General features: G+C 47.5%; 2 protein-coding genes across 6 annotated transcripts in view; one reads left to right on the forward strand and one right to left on the reverse strand.

Moving 5' to 3' along the window:
• Positions 1 to 369: 369 nt before the first annotated feature.
• Positions 370 to 9,033, reverse strand: RPUSD4 (RNA pseudouridine synthase D4). Its single transcript, XM_070399715.1, has 7 exons — positions 8,845 to 9,033; positions 8,340 to 8,505; positions 6,606 to 6,807; positions 3,794 to 3,887; positions 3,573 to 3,717; positions 1,824 to 1,921; positions 370 to 1,028 (listed from the first exon to the last, which is right to left on the reverse strand). Exons 1-7 carry the CDS (start codon positions 9,031 to 9,033, stop codon positions 810 to 812), a joined length of 1,113 nt encoding a protein of 370 aa, XP_070255816.1. The 3' UTR covers positions 370 to 809.
• A 120-nt stretch (positions 9,034 to 9,153) lies between these two features.
• The window catches only part of FAM118B (family with sequence similarity 118 member B), a 43,012-nt gene continuing 34,317 nt past the window's right edge, over positions 9,154 to 17,848 (forward strand). Inside the window, exon 1 of one of the 5 annotated variants that reach the window (XM_070400189.1) lies at positions 9,154 to 9,213. Coding sequence is in view for 3 of the 5 variants with exons in the window: in XM_070400188.1 (XP_070256289.1) it covers positions 12,140 to 12,165 (26 nt within the window). In the remaining 2 variants the exon portion in view is untranslated. Of the gene's footprint in view, positions 9,214 to 12,124; positions 12,166 to 15,009; positions 15,149 to 17,848 lie in introns of those variants that run through there. The other 4 variants (XM_070400188.1, XM_070400187.1, XM_070400191.1 and 1 more) reach the window with 4 other exon arrangements.

Consider the following 17,848-nt stretch of genomic DNA (forward strand, 5'->3'; position numbering starts at 1 on the left):
TAATTTTAACAGCTGTTCCCACACAGCCACACCCAGACGGAGCCATCAAATGCCCTCTTCAGACAGCGTGTGTGCCCTCGCCACGTGTACACCTGCCCACGCCACTCCTTCCTGTTATCTGCCTGCATTTCTATCCGCTTTCCTGCTGTCACGCACCCCTCCCAGGCCCCACGACCACTGGTGAAGCACGGCTCACAGGCTGGGGCTGGAGGGAATCCCTGAATTGTGTGTCTACAAAACCTGAGATGGAAAACGAAGCAGAAGGGCTTGCTCATGGTCCCGCAGCTCCACAAAGACAGTGACGGGCTGCTTCTGAATTTCTCGGTCCGTTAGTACCAACCACGCGCTTTCCAACTACAGGAGCCTTCCTGGTGGACCAAGAGCTTTATTGTTGGGTGAAAAGTGCCTGCTCACAGGTTCTGTGCTGCAGTTCTCCGTTTCCAATTACTGACCCCACCTGCCTGGTCCTGGGCTCTCTTCCATTTTGGCAAGATGACCCCGAGGCAGGGAGACTTCCCACAGGCTTTCCCAGAATGTGGCCCAATATCAGAAAATACACTTCAGTTTCCAGTAAAAGCTGTGAGCAGCTGGGGTCCTTCAACTCCTCACTTGGCTCTTCTGGAGTCTGTCCCACGGGAGAAGTTAGCCACGTCCATTCAACAAAGGGAAGAATTCAGGGCCAGTGCACACTGTCCAGCCGTCTCCCCGGAGCTCCCAGGGGCCCAGGAGTCTCCCCTGAGCTCCCAGGGACCCAGGTGTCTCCCCGGAGCTCCCAGGGGCCCGGCCGTCTCCCCGGAGCTCCCAGAGGCTCAGCTTTGTTGCTTGTCTGGATCCTGACTCGGCAGCTCTAAGCCCAGGCGGCTCACAGAGCGTACAAAGTAGCGAGGGAGCCTGCAGACCAGGCTGAGCTCCTCGTTCCTGGACCCCAGGGCAGGCAGGACGAGCTGGCGGGCATGCAGGTGCAGAGGGAGGTGGCGGGCCTTCGACTGTGGCAGCCCCAGCTTCCGCAGAGTGCCGGCAGACAGCTTCTGCACAAAGAACAGAGGCCTTGTGAGAGCGGCGCCAGCAACAGTGCACCCTTGAGCAAATGCAGGTCAGAAGCCTGGCATTGGAGGCCTGGACAGGAGCACCCCCGGGAGAGGCAGCATGGCAGCCTGCCGCACAAGCACCAACAGGAAGGGCTGGGGACCCAGGTAGAAGCACCCCGCCACAGCAGGGAGGCCCAAATGGCCAGTTCTCTGCCCTCCACGGAATGGGCTGGGCACCAGGACAAGAAGCTCTCAGCATGCTCTTCAGCAGCATGAAAGGTGACTATGAGCCTTCAGAGAGCCTCGTATCCCCACAGCCTCCTAACAAAACAGGAGTCCTGCCCGGCCAGCGTGCCTCAGTGGTTGAGCGTCGACCTATGAACCAAGAGGTCACGGTTCGATTCCCGGTTGGGGCATATGACCAGGTTGCAAGCTTGATCTCCGGTGTGGGGCGTGGGGGAGACAGCCAATCAATGATTCTCTCTCCTCGTTGATGTTTCTATCTCTCTCTCCCTCTTCCTTTCTCTGAAACCATTAAAAAAAAAATATATATATATATATATATATTTTAAAAAACCCAAAATCTGAGACAAATCACGCAGCAGAAAGGTTTGCTGAAGCCCTGAGGGGCATGAGGGCAGCAGCGGGCTGCTCCTGTTCTCCCTACGCCGGTAACTGGTGCTGCTGCGTCTGGCGCCCCTCGGTACGTCCTGCCGTGACTCACTAGGGGTTTCGCACGGGGAGGCCCAAGTTCTCTCCCATAGTCGGCTACAATTCGGGTCAGACCCATGTTACCTGGGGGGCCAACTTATTCCAGTCCGAGTACTTGTGATCGCCAAGGATTGGGCAATCCAATCCAAAAGACAGGTGAACGCGAAGCTGATGTTTTACTCCTTTAAGAAAAAGAGAGAGAGACTTGTGAGTGGCGACAGAAACAGCGCCCCTGGCAGCATCTGCTTCTAATCCATTAACTCAAAGCACAGTAAGCTGGCAAAGCCCCAACTACATTCAAGTATAAAGAACAGTATAACAACCTATAAGCTATTAGGAAGTAAACATTATAAATACTGTTACACCCCCTGTTTCCCCTCCCCCTCACTGTCCCCTTTCCGCCACAGACAGCCATTAGCATCAACTTGGTGTCTATCTCTGCCATGCTGGGTTTTCAAAAAATAATTTTATTATATAACACAATAGTATTGTCTTACTTTTTTTTTATTGTGGCAAAATATATATAACATAAAAGTTACCATCTGAACACGTTTAAGTGTACAGCTTAGTGGCCATAAGTATATTCACACTGTTGTACAACCAGCACTACCATCCATCTCAGAAATTTTGCATCGTCCTGAACTGCAACTGTACCCATTAAACACTAGCTCCCCATCTCCTCCTCCCTCCAGCCCCTGGAACCATCATGCCTCTATTAGGTTGACTACTCTAAGTATCTCATATCACTGGAATCTATATATGTAAGAGCCTAAGCAACTGTTACGACTGGTCGATCAATCACTATGATGCGCACTGACCACCAGGGGACAGACGCTCAATGCAGGAGCTGCCCCCTGGTGATCAGTGCGCTCCCATAGCCAACCTCCTGCAGCCAGACAACCTCCTGCAGCCAGACAACCTCCCACGGTGTCCCCTCCCCCGCTGGCTGCCCCAATGGGGACTGGGAGAGTCGGCCCCAATCAGCCCTAATTGCCAGCCAGACTGAGGGACCCCACCCATGCACGAATTCGTGCACCAGGCCTCTACTCATACAATATTTGTCCTTTTGTGCCTGGCTTATTTCACTCAGCATATTGCCCTCAAGGTCCCTCCTTATCGCAGCACGTATCAGCATTTCCTTCCTTTTTAGGGCTGTATAATATTCCACTGTGTGGATATACCACATTGTTCATCCATTCATCTGTCAGTGGACATCTGGGATGCTTTCATTTTGGCTACTGTGAATAGTGCTGCTAGGAACATTGGTGTGCAAGCATCTTTTTGAATCCCTGCTTTCAATTCTTTTGGATGTATACCCAGGGGTAGAATTGCTGGATCACATGGTAATTCTATGCTTAATTTTTTTGAGGAACCACTTGGCACTATTTTAAATAAGTGTAAACAAACTATTTATATCTCATTGCTACCTACTGTTGCTGCTTTTTGTTGTTGTTGTTTTTTTTTTAATATATATTTTTATTGATTTCCGAGAGGAAGGGATAGGAAGAGATAGAAACATCATTGATGAGAGAAAATCACTGATCGGCTGCCTCCTGCACTGGAGATTGAGCCCACAACACAGGTTTGTGCCCTGACCGGGAATCGAACCCTGATCTTCTGGTTCATAGGTCGATGCTCAACCACTGAGCCATGCTGGCCAGACAGCTACCTACTGTTTTTAACTATTATCTCTCCTGGAGCTGCCAGCCTCTCCAACAAGTCAGCTGCAATTCCACCCCCACAATACCAGCTGCTCAGAAGGGCAGAGCCCAGCAGCCCTGGGAACCCTGCAGGACAGCGGCACCTCCCACCGTGGAGTGGCAGCACCCTCACCAGTAACAGGATGGAGCTCCAACAGGGCGGAGGAGACGGTGCTGCTCAGCACCTGGTACTGCGTCACAGCCACATGCGCGCTCCGGCTGGTCCGCATTCTCACCATCTTCCCATTGTCCATGCGGTAGCTTGGGGACAGCGTCATCTGAAGCCAAAGAAATCCAGATGTGATGTCAACGGACAAGCAGAAAACCTGTCCTCCCGGGAGGCGGCTCACCCACCTTGTGGTGCTGCTGCTGCCCTTGCACCTCCTTCTCCACGATGGGGATATCCACGACGCCTGCTGAGGGCACGGGGACGCGCACGGTGATGGCCCTGGGGGGACACAAGAGTGAGCGAGGCATTCCTTGGATTTGGCTGCTTGGGGGTCTGCACAGCGGACCTGCTGTGGTCCGTGCCTAAGATCTGAGGGGCCCAAACCATCTCTTGGTAGAGGGCTTGGCCTGAGAGCTTGATACTCTTCTTACAGCATAGCTCTTTTACTCCTCAAGGAACGTATGTTCATTGTAGAATATATGGGGAGGGGAAACAGAAAAATATTATACCGGTAACATGATCTTTCATGCCAGCCTTTAAAAACGAGTATGCACAGTTTAAAGTAAAATTAGTGTGGTTTTCGTATCCTCTTTTCTTTGTGTAAATAATAAAAGGTGGTAAGTTCTGATTGCATATGAAACAAATAAATGAGCTGAGTGAAAACCTCGCAGGCCCATTCCTGCCCGCTTTTGCCAGGCAGATAAGACAGGGAGGAACTGTGCGCAAAGAAGTCCCGGAAACCACAGCCACACTCAGTAAGTCCTCCTGATCAGTCTGTCGGAGGCCTCTCCCTGCCACGTCACGGTCACAGTCCGACAGAGGGCTATTTAATCTGTCCTGACGCTCAAGCCTCTTCCGGGTCAATCACAGGAGTCCCCTGGTTCTAGGTGGTCTACCCCAGAGTCACTGACCAAGGGGGCAAAGCCCACTCAGACACATTTCACATCCTGGACGCCCACTTCAGGCTGACAGCCATCGGGGCGGCTGTGACACGTCATCCTACTTAAGCCTGAGTTGTAACTACTAGAGCATCCTTCCTGGTGACCTAACATCACTGCTCAAAAACGCCGTCGGTGAGTATTCCCTGAATGTGAACAGGCCCTGATTCAGACAGATACTAATTCTATGCAGAGGAACAAGACAGAAGTCCCTGCTCCCAAGGAATTCACAGTCTAGTAAGAAGAGTCAAACAAGTAGTTATAATATAACAAGTTGCTACTGGCAAAAGCTAGCCAATGGTTCCTCCTATGTTCTACTTGCAACTTCTACTCCCTGCACCTTCTGGCCTACCTTCCCAGCTCTATCTACCACCACTCATCACCCGAATGGACTGTATGCCTCACTCCTTTGTGCCTGCCATTCCCACAATCTACAACACCTTTCTTTACCTTGTCGATCAAATCCTATTCATTCATCAAGACCCAATTAATTGATTTCAACTCTTCTGTGAAGCCTATTACTGAGAATGGTTACCCATTCTGAACTTTCATGGACGATTTTCACAAGTAACATAGCAATTTTTTATAGACTTATATTTTGATTACTTGCATACATAATAGTCTTGGTTTTCCATCTTTCAGCTTTTCCTATGAACTCGGTACTGTGTTAAACACTTCACATGCATTACCTCACCCAAAAAGAATACTTACAAATCAAGTAGAAAATAATAAACAACCCAACAGAAAGTAAGCAAAAGAAATAAGTCTGTTTACAGAAAGGGAAACTCAAAATAGACAATAAACACAAAAGATAGTCAACAGACAATAGGGTGGTGAAGGCCTGGGGTGGGGTAGGGGCTGGGTGGACAGGGTCCAAGAGGGGGAAAATGGGGGGTTTCTGTAATACTGCCAACAATAAAAAAAGTACACAGGCAAACTGAAAATAAAACATCCTTTAAAAAAAATTTTTGTTTTTTACCCATCTGACTGGTAATCCTTTTAAAAACGCTTTGGTCAGACATGAGAGGAGGTGAACACTCACCCCTGGGGGAGAGAGTGGAAACTGACAAACCCATTTTGGAGAGCAATTTGGATAGTTAAGTATTCAAATTTTAAACTGTATGTACCTTCCACTCAGCAATTCCATTTCTAGGAATTTGTCCTGAAGATATACTCACATATTCTCCGCAAAAGGTCTGAAAAGTGGGACATTACCTAAACATCTGCAATGAGGGAATGATGGTATGTCCACACCATGGAATACGATAGAGCCATAGAGGAGCCAGGTCTAAAAGCACAGAACGCTCTCCGAGATACACTGTCCCAGTGAGAAGGGCGGGATGCAAGCAATGCGAAATGCGCTGCCACACAGTAACACGCTTCTCCATGCCCCGTGAACTCGGGAAGTCCATTCAGGACTCTAGCAAGAGAGACTGCCTCTGGAAAAGTAAACCGAGTAGATGGGGGACAGGAGTAGCTTTCATTTTTGCTCCTGTATCTTTCTTCTATTAAAAGCTGAGGGAACCCTGTATGCACTAACATGGAAGGATCCCCAAGTCACAGAGTTAAGTGGGAAAAGGAAGTACAATGTACGTCGTACAATGTGATATACACATGCACACATACGTGTGTGTGTGTGTGTGTGTGTGTGTGTGTAGATACACATACATACATACTGTATATACTACACACACATACATAAATATGTTGACACAGGATGGGAGGAATAAAAAGCAAACTGCCCCAAGGGAAAGGACAGAAATGACAGAGTGGATGGATTCTCCAGGAGTTCTTTGCTTTATTTTTGTCATTTGACTATTTGACAGCAGAAATCATGTATTACTTGTATAAATTAATTTCCAATGGTCTTCACGTATAGCCATTATTAGGAGCGACTACTCTATCAGAGCACTAAGTCTGCTTCCTACACCTTTCCAATGCCTACAGGTCCTAGCACACTGCCTCCTCTTAACAGGAGTGGCCGCTGTACGAATGCACACATAGAAGAAAGGGATGCCTTCACGTCTACCGCCTCTACCGCTATCAGCGGGCTCCATACCAGTACTTCTTCACCACCTGACGGGTTCTAAACAGCTCTTGGACCTGGTGTGCCACCTCCTTGTTCCGAGCCAACACCATGACGCCTGTAGTTTCCTTGTCCAGCCGGTGGCACAGATGCAGGGGCTCTGCCTTGTGGCCATGAAGCACCTTTGCCAGGATAGGGAGGACATCACTGATGCAGAGCTGGACCCCAGGGCCACCTACGATGGGAAAAGACAGAGGTTTGAGTGGCCAGGAAAAGACCCCACCAAAGAACTCTGCTTGGGAAAGAAAGCCCTTACTGGATTAACTGTCAACTCTTCCCAGGGCCTTATCCAGGGACTCCCAACATCCTTATGCCAAGGAACTTGCTAGAAAGGGACCTCAGGCCCCCAGCCCAGACTATCCATCAACATCTGCATTTTAACAAGATGTCCAGCCCTAGCTGGTTTGGCTCAGTGGACAGACTGTTGGCCTGCAGACTGAAGGGTCCCAGGTTTGATTCCGATCAAGGGCACATGCCTGCGTTTCGACTTGGTCCCCAGTGGGAGGCCTGCAGGAGGCAACCAATCGATGACTCTCTCATCATTGATGTTTCTATGTCTCTCTCCCCCTCCCTTCCTCTCTGAAATCAATACAAAATATAATTCTTTAAAAAATAAAAGATGTCCAAGTAACTCATATGCATATTAAACTTTGAGAAGTACTATCCTAGAGCATGGATAGGGCTTTCTCCGCAGATAAAATATTCTTTAATCCTCTTATGTACTATACATGCACTCACACTAAAATTGGCAACTAAAACGAGGAGGCCTGATCTTTTACTATATAAACAAAGGCTGGAGAATTTGCTAAGTTGAGTGAGAATGTAAGATCCTGAGGCCCTCCTGAAGCATCACAGGAGAGCTGAGAGTTGCTGGGATGAGACATTCTTAGGTCCCACTCTATGTTCTCTCCTAACTACCATGAGCTTGGACAGGTTGCTTAATCTTTCTAACTTTCAGTCTTCTCATCTATAAAATGTAAATGTCCGTATTATGATCTCATGGGAGTTGAGAAGACAAGAAACTACCGTGAAAGTCAACAGAGAAAAAAATCCACACGAAGCACTTGGCAAGGTTTACTTCCTTCCCTTTATGTACAACCTTCTCCATACCTTCCAAAAAGCATTCTTCTTCCAACTAAAAGATGCCGCCCCCCTCCCCCCACAAGCGCATTCTTTTTCCATCTTTCCTGATTCACTCCAGCTGTCTGACACATTCAACATTTAGTCAAAAGCATTTGCGTGTCCATGAAGTTCTAGGTCCCCTGGGGTTTGGTTTTGTTGGTATTCTCTCTCTCTTTCTCTCTCTCTCTCTCTCTCTGTTTTGTTGGTATTCTCTCTCTCTCTCTCTCTCTCTTTCTCACACACACACACCAAATAATTTTTTTATATGTTATTTCCTATCACCCAGTTTTGCTGGAAAATAACCTGAAGACAAGAATCACACAGCCTTTATATTCTTCTACACAATCCCTGTGGAGGTCTGCACAGGGATTCCACAAATCACTGCTGACTGCCAGATGTTTCGAAGCTGTCTTATTGATCTGTTTCCTCAATAGTGCCTTATATATGGTAGGGCAGTACTCCACGAACATTTGAATTATTTTGAATGCAAGGCTGCTGCGAGCCCCCGAAGTGACGTCTGAGTGTTGCCCCTAATTGAAGCAGAGAGCAGCAGCAGCCTCCCTCCCTTTCCCACGTGGTCCTTACCATGCACAGGGAGACCATAGGGCTTATTGATGACCACGAGGTCCTTGTCCTGGTGGACAATCCCTCGGCTCAGGGCCTTAGCGAGCACGTTGGGGTGGACTCGTTGCAGCTGCTGCGTGAACCGCACTAGTTCGTGCACCCTCCGCTGGACAGGGTTTTTGAGCTCCTAAGGGGTGAGAGAAAGCGATGGGAAATGCCTGATGGGGAAGACCTTCAAGAAGCCTGGGTGGGCATCTGGGCAGGGAGGGCATCCCTGAACCTTTGCAGTAAGACTCGCGCCTTCCCCCAGTAAATTGAGAGCGGGGATGCTTAGCGCCGAGCCCGCGGGAGCCAAAGACCAGCCCACAGGAAGGCACCGCACGCTGCGGACCTCTCCCTCCGCTTTCTCCCCCTTCTCCACCACCGACCAGGTCCTTTCCTTGCATTCTCTCAGAGGACCCTCGCCCACCTGGGGAACCAGAGCGCACTGCCTCTTGGGAATTGTAGTCTTTCCCTCCGGACTCACCGGCTCCTTCTTCGCCTTTTGTTCCTGTTTCTGGGCTCGGAGCTTCTCTGCTAACCGTTGGGCGTCCAGGGGCTTAGAGGCAGCAGCGGCGGTACAAAATGGCTTTGGGACGAGACAGAGGAGACTGCCCCCACCCCGCCCGGAACCCCGAACCCGGAGGCGCAGCACCCCCCAGCTGGGCGCCGCCATCTTGCCGAGGAGGGCGGGGCGAGTCGAGACCCCCTTGACTAGGGAGGCGGGCTGCGCGGGTCACGTGGGGCGGAGGGGGCGGGGAAACCTGGGCCGAGTCACGTGAGCGTGCACGCCGAGCGCTCCTGCGCCGGCCGTTAACTGCAGTTAGAGCAGCCGGCGCTGGGAGAGGAGGACGCGGTGAGTACGCGGGGCAGCCCGGCCGGGGCTGGGCAATGCCGGCTCCCCGAGCGTTCGCTTCGCGTCGCAGGATCTTTGTCTCGGAGAGCACTGCCCCGGGAGGCCGTTTCTCCCCGCGGGAGGCGATACCACGCCAGACCCTGTCCGCCTCCGCGGAGCGATGCTCCCAGACGCTCTCCCCGGAGCCTCCCGAGGCGCCGGCTCGTCCGTCCTGGCAACGGCGTCCGCGGGGCTTGGCGGGGCTCCGGGGGCGCGTCCTGGCCCCGACCGTCCATCTTCCTCACCGCTCGACCCGAGGAGATGCCCGGCGGTGCCTGTCACCTCCCGGCTCGCAGCCTCTTTGTCATACGTAGTAGCCGGTTCTCTCCCTGGGAGGATGGGGGGCTGGGGGGAGCCCTCGCGTTAACCCTGGGGCCCCAGACGGATTTCCTCGCTGGGGAACCCCTGGCGTTTCTTCTGTCCTCCCTCGGGAATGCATTTCTCGCAGCCGCCTCTCCCCCTGCCCTGTCGCTGCTCCTTCCGAAGGAGAGGCTGAGACTGGCTCCTTCTTTCTTCTTCTTCCATATTTCGCAACCGCCCCAAACCCTCTTCTCTCCCCGTCGTCCTGAGGTGTAATGTCGGGGTTCTCGTGCCCAAAGTGGAAGCGACTTCCTCGGACTTGGCTGCGGGGGTGGCCGGGAAGATGGACGGGGGTGGGTGGGGAGGGCGTTGTGAGAAATAACACGGTGGGACCCACCTGCCGCTGCGGGGGGCGGGGGGCGGGGGGAGACGAAGGCCGGGTTCGGAGAACGGGGGGATGCGCCCCGGCGACCGAGGGAGGAGGGAGCGGTGTGTGGAGGTTGCTCAGGGTGGAGGCCGCCCGAGGAGTCGGGGTGGGTCGTGGAATGGGGTTCGCGCCCTACCTACCTCCCCCCGCCCAAAAAAAGGGGGGATTGGCAGAAGAGAGCCCCGTGGAGCTAGAAATAAACCTGAGCAGGTGAGTGGGGCCCGGCCGTGGGCGGCGTAAAGTTGAGGAGTTTGAGCGGGATGTGGTGAGCAGGGAGGGGTCGGAGCTTCTGGAGCCGGCGAGGGGCTCCTGCACCGGGAATCCCTGGAACGAGGCTGGCCCCCGCCGTCCCGTCCTCTGCGTTTGAGTGGGTGTTGAGCTGTCCATGTCATCAGATGGACCGTTGGGAGAGCCCTAGCCGGTTTGGCTCAGTGGATAGAGCGCCGGCCTGCGGACCGAAGGGTCCCAGGTTCGATTCCGGTCAGGGGCAGGTACCTTGGTTGCGGGCACATCCCCAGGAGGGAGTGTGCAGGAGGCAGCTGATTGTTGTTTCTCTCAACTCTGTATTCCTCTCCCTTCCTCTCTGTAAAAAAAAAATCAATTAAATATATTAAAAAAAAAAAAAAAAAGATGTACCGTTGGCCGCTGCTGCTGAACTGCGAGCCCCTTAAGGACTCTCGTTTTTTATTCCCACATCTGGCACAGGGTAACCTGGAAGGTTCATTAGATGAAGTGCATCAGAGACATGTGTGGGGTGTGTCTGAACATTTTGATTTGTCTTCGTTCTGTCATTTTTTTTTTTTTTTTGACCTGAAGAATGGAGGTGGGAGTAACTAAATGTAAAGAGTAGGAAAGAAGGGGTGTGTGTGTGTGTGTGTGTGTGTGTGTGTGTGTGTGTGTGTGTGTTTCTGTAATAAGACAGGGGATTGGGATAGAAATGCAAAGAATTACCAGGGAGTTTAGGAAGCAACTTCCCTCTCTCCTTCTGCCCACCCCATCCCCTCTGCAAATTCACAGGGAAGACATGACCTGTGAAAGTGGAGACGTCCCACCCTACAAGAATGATTATGTTTTACTGATACGCTCCCGACCCAAGTTCTAATTTCACTGAAAGGTTGCACATCACATGTTACTTAGGTACGTGAAGACCTCCCCCCCCCCCCCCCCCCCCCAGGACTCTGAAACTTGGACATCAGGACTTTAATTCACATCACTATGTTAATTACAATGACCGTTTCGGGTATAGGACTTTTATGGTTTTGTGGGGGCTGGGAAAAACTATTTCTACCTTAATTTGTCCTTGATGGCAGTAAAGAAATGATACCTGTTCTTGCAGAATTGGCCTTCTGTGGCAGGAAACAAAATGAAGCACCAACTCAGATGTCATTGCTGGTGACACAGAGCTTGTGTTCTTGGGTTTCAGTTTAACCCAAGACAACATTGTAGCACCCAAGAAGAAACACACTGGTCACTTTTTTCTGGAGATTCTAGATTTTTGTTGTTGAAACGTCATAAGAAAACTTTGAAGAATTCAATGTCCTTGTTTTGCTTGTTATCAGTCTTAGTCAATACGGGTACAGAAGTTACAACTTCCCTAATGTTTCTCCTATGAGTCTAGGCACTTGGTGACTTAAAGTAGAGTTGCTAAGTGCATAAGAATTTATGCAAATATGATGTCTATCTTTTGTTTTTTAAAGCTATTTTGCCTTCTTCCTCAATCAGCTGATCCTGCCTTAGGCAATTTATTTGTTCCACTTCTGTAGCAGTCTCACATTCTGTGTTTGGTTGACTCATCTGGACTGTTTTCTCAGTACAAGGAAGAAAATTCTATTTGTGGTGTGTTCATTCTTATAGAGTTCAAAGGTGGCATATTTACATATATTTTTAAATTTTATTTATTGGGGTAACATTGGTTAATAACAAGTTTCAGATGTACAACTTTTTTTTAAAACAATGGCGTTTATTGATTTTTCTTTTTTATTTAAATATATTGCTTTATTGATTTCAGAGAGGAAGGGAGAAGAGAGATAGAAACGTCAGTGATGAGAGAGAATCATTGATTGGCTGCCTCCTGCACACCCCACACTGGGGATGGAGCCTGCAACCCAGGCATGTGCCCTTGGCCGGAATCGAACCTGAGACCCTTCAGTCCGTAGGCCGATGCTCCATCCACTGAGCCAAGCCAGGTAGGGTGATTTTTCTTTTTTTTAAGAGAGAGGAAGGGGGAGAGAGAAAGACATTGATTTGTTGTTTCACTTATTGCTACATTCATTGGTTGCTTCTTGTATATGCCCTGACCAGAGATCAAACCCGAAATCTGGGCGCATCCGGATGGTGCTCTATCCAACTGAGCTACCTGGCTGTGGCATGTGTACCACTTTTTAATATGACATCTGTGGACTCGTTTACGTGCTCATCACTCGAAGTCTAGTCTCCTTGCATCACCATATATTGTCCTCCTTTATCCTCTTCCTCTCTGGCAACCACTGCTTACAGATTTTGCTGTATCATAATATATCAAGTGCCCCCAAAATAACAATATAAAGAACTTAATTCATTTTTAAGGATGTTTCCTGATCTGCAAAAACAAAGCTACCTTTTTATTTCACAGATATAAGGACTACTAATAAAGGAAGTTGTGTTTAAATATCACAAATTTAAGTTTAATTAGTGGCATAAGGTTAAATGCTGGCTTCTCAAACAATGATTTGCTAGTTGCATATTAACCAGCAATTCAGTTTCCCCTAAGGAGCAGGAAGTACTTGGACATTGTTTTATGGTTTTAGAGAGAGTCAAAGAAGCAATTAGCGGGAGCTCTGGAGATGTCCTAGAACGTGCATTTGTTGGGCCCAGCTGGTGTGGCTCAGTGTTGAGCGTTCACCTTTGAACCAGGAGGTCACCATCTGACTCCCAGTCAGGGCACATGCCCAGGTTGCAGGCTCAATCCCCAGGACTGGGCGTGCAGGAGGCAGCAGATCAATGATTCTCTCTCATCATTGATTTTTCTATCTCTCCCTTTCTCTCTGAAATCAATAAAAATTCTATATAATAAAAGCATAGCATGCAAATTGTCCCCTCAACCAGAGTTCTTCTGGGAGTTCGACCAGGGAGCGGGCTGGCCGGAAGAAGGGAGGGAGGCCCCAGCCAGCAGCTGCTAGAGACCGTACCAGTGCACAAATTTCATGCACTGGGCCTCTAGTATATCACTAAAAAAACAAAAAGTACTGTTGGGAGCCAGAGATCTGGGAATTAGCACCAGTTCATCTGTTTGTGAGCTTAAATAATTGGGGCTTCCGTTTTTTGTCTTTTAAAAGGAGATCCTTATAGCTCTAAGCTTCATTCTATAAAGTTTTTCCACTAACATTTAAGTAATTCTCTTTCTTAACAAGTGGAATTTATTTCAGACTTATCTTGAGTACATTTAGCATTAGCATAGAGAACCATGATTGCTCTTTACCCCAGAATTTAAACTTATGCCAGTGAGCTAACATTTATATTTGGAGGTTACTTTATTGAGGGTTGTTGGAATACACCTTAAGATTTCCTAAGTGGGGCATGACAGAGGGAGTGCAGACAGAAAAAAAAATATGTTAGAGCCCTGGCCTGGTAACTGTTGGTTACAGCATCGTTCTGATATGCCAAGGTTGTGGGTTCGATCCCTAGTCAGGGCACATACAATGAATGCATAAATCAGTGGAACAACAAATCAATGTCTCTCTGTCTTTCTCTCCCAAAAAATAAATAATTAATTAAAAGAATATTAGAAATCAATCATATAGACCTATACCATGGCTGTTAGTGCTTTTTTCTATACCAGCATTTTAAAGAAATTCTGTTGTACTGATTCTGTTACCCCTACATATTTTTAATCTTTTGAGTGATGATCAAAGCAGGTCTGGCTTAAACCAGTACTTCCTAAACTTTTTCATATCATGACACATGTGGAAATAATTGTTGCTTCAAAGAGGAAAACTGGAGGCAGCCCACAGAAGACAGCTGGCCTGGAAGCGGTGGCTGTGCCCAGTCCCCACATGACCAACCTCAGCCTGTTTCTTCATATGAGCAATGGCGTTAATAACCCGTATCTAGTAAGATTGCTTTGACGAGCTACGAGATAAATATACACGGTGTCCAGATACTCAAAGTATTAATAGCATTTCATGATTATAAGTTAAAATAAGATCATTACATTAGAGCATTTTCAAGACTGTAAAGAGCTGTGTATTTTATGGCATTTATATAAATGAAGATGACCAAGGTATCTTATGGGAAAAGGAATATACACTGGAAGGGTGAATGTGGAGACCATGTTTCCAGAACAGGAACAGTGGCTACTCGCCAAGTACACAGTCAAAAGCCAGAGGATATCAGGATCCCTACAGAAATTCAAGAAGGTATTTGCAACATATAGTTGCTTAAGTTGAATAAACCTATTCTTTGATTACTTGAAAATTTAAACAGGAAATTATAGATGTGGATTGTTGTGTTTTCCTTGTTTATGATTGGAACGTGCTCTGTTGGCTCTAAGGATCCTGTTAATTTAATGAAGATAATTTCCAGTAGCTGGTACAAGGAGAGCTGAGCCGTAAGCTGATTTAGAAAACCAGATCCACACTGAGTTTACTGGTCCCAGTGTTAGCTAACACTGTGCTGTGGTACCAAGCAAACAGAAGCTCCCTCCAGAAAAAAGTGACCAGGGGGTTTTTTTTAGGCACTGTAGTGTGTATGTTGGGTTAACCTTCTTGTCAGCATTTTCCCAACTTGCTTGATGGTAAGACTCACCTGAGGTACTTTTACTAGTAAATGTACAGAGCACTCCTCTAGAAATGTTGAATCTGTAGATTCTGAGTTGGCCCAAGGGTCAGTTTCCCCTGGTCTTGCCTGCCTAGCAAGCACTCCAGGGGCCTGGGCTAAAAGTTCTCTTGTTGATGAATACACCACACAGAAGGTAAGGTTACTTGAAACAGTAGAGCAAAACATGGAAGATTTTAAATGTTGCTGTTTTCCCCCTTTTTTTGTTGTTTAGTCCTCACCCGAGGATATTTTTCCATTGACTCTTAGAGAGAGTGGAAGGGAGAGGGAAGGATACAGAGAGAAATATCGATGTGAGAGACACCTTGATTGATTGAGTGCTTCCTGAACGCGCCAGGGATCGAGCCTGCAACCTAGGTATGTGCCCTTGACGGGAATCAAATCCAGGACCCTTCAGTCCCCAGGCCGATGCTCTATCCACTGAGCCAAATTGGCTAGGGCTTTCCTTTTTTTAATTTTTTATCAAAGTAATTCAGTATATGGTTTAAAGTCAGATAGTATTAAAAGACTTACAGTGGGGGAAAACAAAAACCATGCCCTCCATTTTCCTCACCTCATAGTCTCATTTCTTAGGGGCAACCACTCAGTTATTTCCTTCTTTCTGCAGGTCTTATCCTCATATTTCACAATCATCTGCTATGTTATTATTTCTCGTCTTTTCCCCCAAATGTTTGGCTTTTTGATTTCTGGCTGTGGTAGATTAGGACTTCGTTCTTCCACTCCTCCATTTCCCTGCCTTTCCACATCCTTCACTCCTGTCACAGCTACATTGTAATTTTTGATTAAAACAAGCAGTTTTTCTGTGTTCACACAACTCTGCCAAATATCATTCAACCTTTGAGGCAGGTGACCTATCTCAGCTCTGCTCTTCCTTGTGTTTAGGTTTACCTTTGCCTGCTTTTCTCGCATCTCGACTGTTGCTGTTTTCCCAACACTTCAAAATATTTGTCACATTCTTAGCAGTAATATTTTCTGCAAAATATTTGTCACCTTCTTATCAGTAACATTTCCTATGAGCTGAGATGTATCACTTCCATTTTTATTTTATTTTATTGGAACAACAAATCGATGTCTCTGTATCTCCTCCTCCTCCTCCTCCTCCTCTACTCTTTTCTATCAGGAACTACTGCCCTTCACTCCCCTGGGCTGGCACCAGGCTGTTCCATTTCTTGGCATACACCCTTATTTGCTAAGAAGTACGAGTATTTGAGTAACTTTATCTTGCCCACAGACTTGCTTGATTGTTTGGAAGTGTTATAGAATTCTAGGTGGGAAACGATTTTCCCTCTGAATTTTGAAGGCATTATGTACCGCCTGGTATCTGTAATTGCTCGAGAGGCACAGGGATTCAGATCCTTTTTATGTGACCTTATCTTGTTGGTTGGTTGTTGTTTTTTTCTCCCTCGCTGGAGCTTTGGGCGTATTCTCTCTATCCCCGGTGCTAGGGACTATCATGATGATGTACCAGGGGTGGTCTTTCCTCATTTACTGTTCTGGGTACTCAGTGGATCCTGTCATTCTTAGAAATGTGTGTGCTTCAGTCCTGGGACATTTTCTTCTATTATTTCTATTTTTCATCCCATATTTTCTTTTTCTTTGATCCTTTTTCATAATATCTATTTTTATTATATGGATATGATAGCTTCAAAGAAAGCCCATTACAGTGTTTTAGTTTTCTGCTCTGCATTGGAGCAGGTTTGAGTGTCAACCCTAAAGTAAAGGCAGAGCCTTATGTGTGGTGAGAACTTAGTGCTTTGAGTGCTTTGTCACAGTGTTATAGGCCCCATTAAGTTATATCTATGGGGACTGGGGAGGGCCTGGCCCTCTGCTCACTCCAGGTGCTCTTGCTCCTTCCCTGTCCTGTGTGTATTTCCTGCACTGCCTGCATGGACCCGTTTCTTTTCCATTCTGGGAGGATAGGTCTGGTCCCTTGGGCCCAGGCTGCCAGCCCCTGTTGCTGCTCCCTGTGGTTTCACCCTTGGTCTTGCACTTGCCTCCTTCGTTCTTTTTTAAGAAAGTGTGTTAGTAGGTCTCCCTAACCTGTTTTGCTCTCACCTATTTTTTCCCCCTCAATTATTTTTAAATGGTCACTTTTTAAGACTGTTGCTACCTGTTCAGCAAAGCAAGATTTATTTATTTATTTATTTATTTATTTAGCTAGCTTTCAGAGTCTTGTGTCAGGTCTAAATAATGCTTTCATTTCTCAGTTCATTTACCGATCAAAGAGAATATTTTTCAGTTTTTATTTTTTAAAATATCCTGAAAAGAATGTCAAACTAAGTAAAGGTTTCCAACTTAAATTAATCACTTTTCTAAATTTCCTTTGGTCCAACATTCTCCTGCTCGTTAAGGGATTGTTGGAATTGATACAGGGAATGTGCTTACAAGTACAAGTGCATTGCTAAAGTACCCGACAGTCTTTCAAAGTCAGTAAGTACTTGTGTTGGTGCTTGAAACAGAAAGAGGGAAATAACCACCTGTAATCCTCTCACCCAGAGATTATTTCTGCCCTGCGGAGGCCTATGAAATACATGATAAGGAACTGGTTGCTGAGCTGTTTTTTGACCTTTAAGTCTGAAGTACTATCTTGAAGTCCCTTTGCATGTGAGGCGCTGTGTAACTGAAACGTTTGAGCAGGTGTCTCCTGGGTCTGAAACACAGCAGAGATCGGAGCTGAAGATACAGGTTTGGGAGTCATTAACATTTAGTTGGTATTTGAATCATTTGGAGTAGGTGGGGTGGGCAGGGGAGGGAATGTGTAAAGTGAAGAGATTGGAGCGCCTAAAGTAGACTGGACTCTCAGCATGTAAGGGATGGGCAGAGGAAGAAGAGCTTTCACTAGAGGGATGGAGAAAACCAGCAAAACAGAATCCAGATGCGATGAGGATGAATTGAATGTCAGATGCTTCCAACAGATAAAGGAAGATAAGTACTAAGGATTTCCATACAGAAATTTTGCCATAAAGGTTTCTGTCTCCCATAACGCTTTCCTTGATCTTCCTCAAGCAAAACTGTTATTCTCCTCTGTACCTCATACATACATGTTGAACTTAGCAC

The sequence above is a fragment of the Myotis yumanensis genome, unplaced genomic scaffold (genome assembly GCF_028538775.1).
Source record: "Myotis yumanensis isolate MYYU_CA2020_CCGP unplaced genomic scaffold, mMyoYum1.0.hap1 SCAF_19, whole genome shotgun sequence".
In the NCBI taxonomy this organism is placed as follows: Eukaryota; Metazoa; Chordata; class Mammalia; order Chiroptera; family Vespertilionidae; genus Myotis; species Myotis yumanensis.

Coding starts and splice junctions, on each gene's coding strand:
- RPUSD4 (XM_070399715.1), bottom strand. CDS start 9,033: ATGGCGGCGCCCAGCTGGGGGGTGCTGCGCCTCCGGGTTCGGGGTTCC. Junction 8,506..8,844: donor AAAAGGCGAAGAAGGAGCCG/GTGAGTCCGGAG, acceptor CTCACCCCTTAG/GAGCTCAAAAACCCTGTCCA. Junction 6,808..8,339: donor CTATGGTCTCCCTGTGCATG/GTAAGGACCACG, acceptor TTCCCATCGTAG/GTGGCCCTGGGGTCCAGCTC.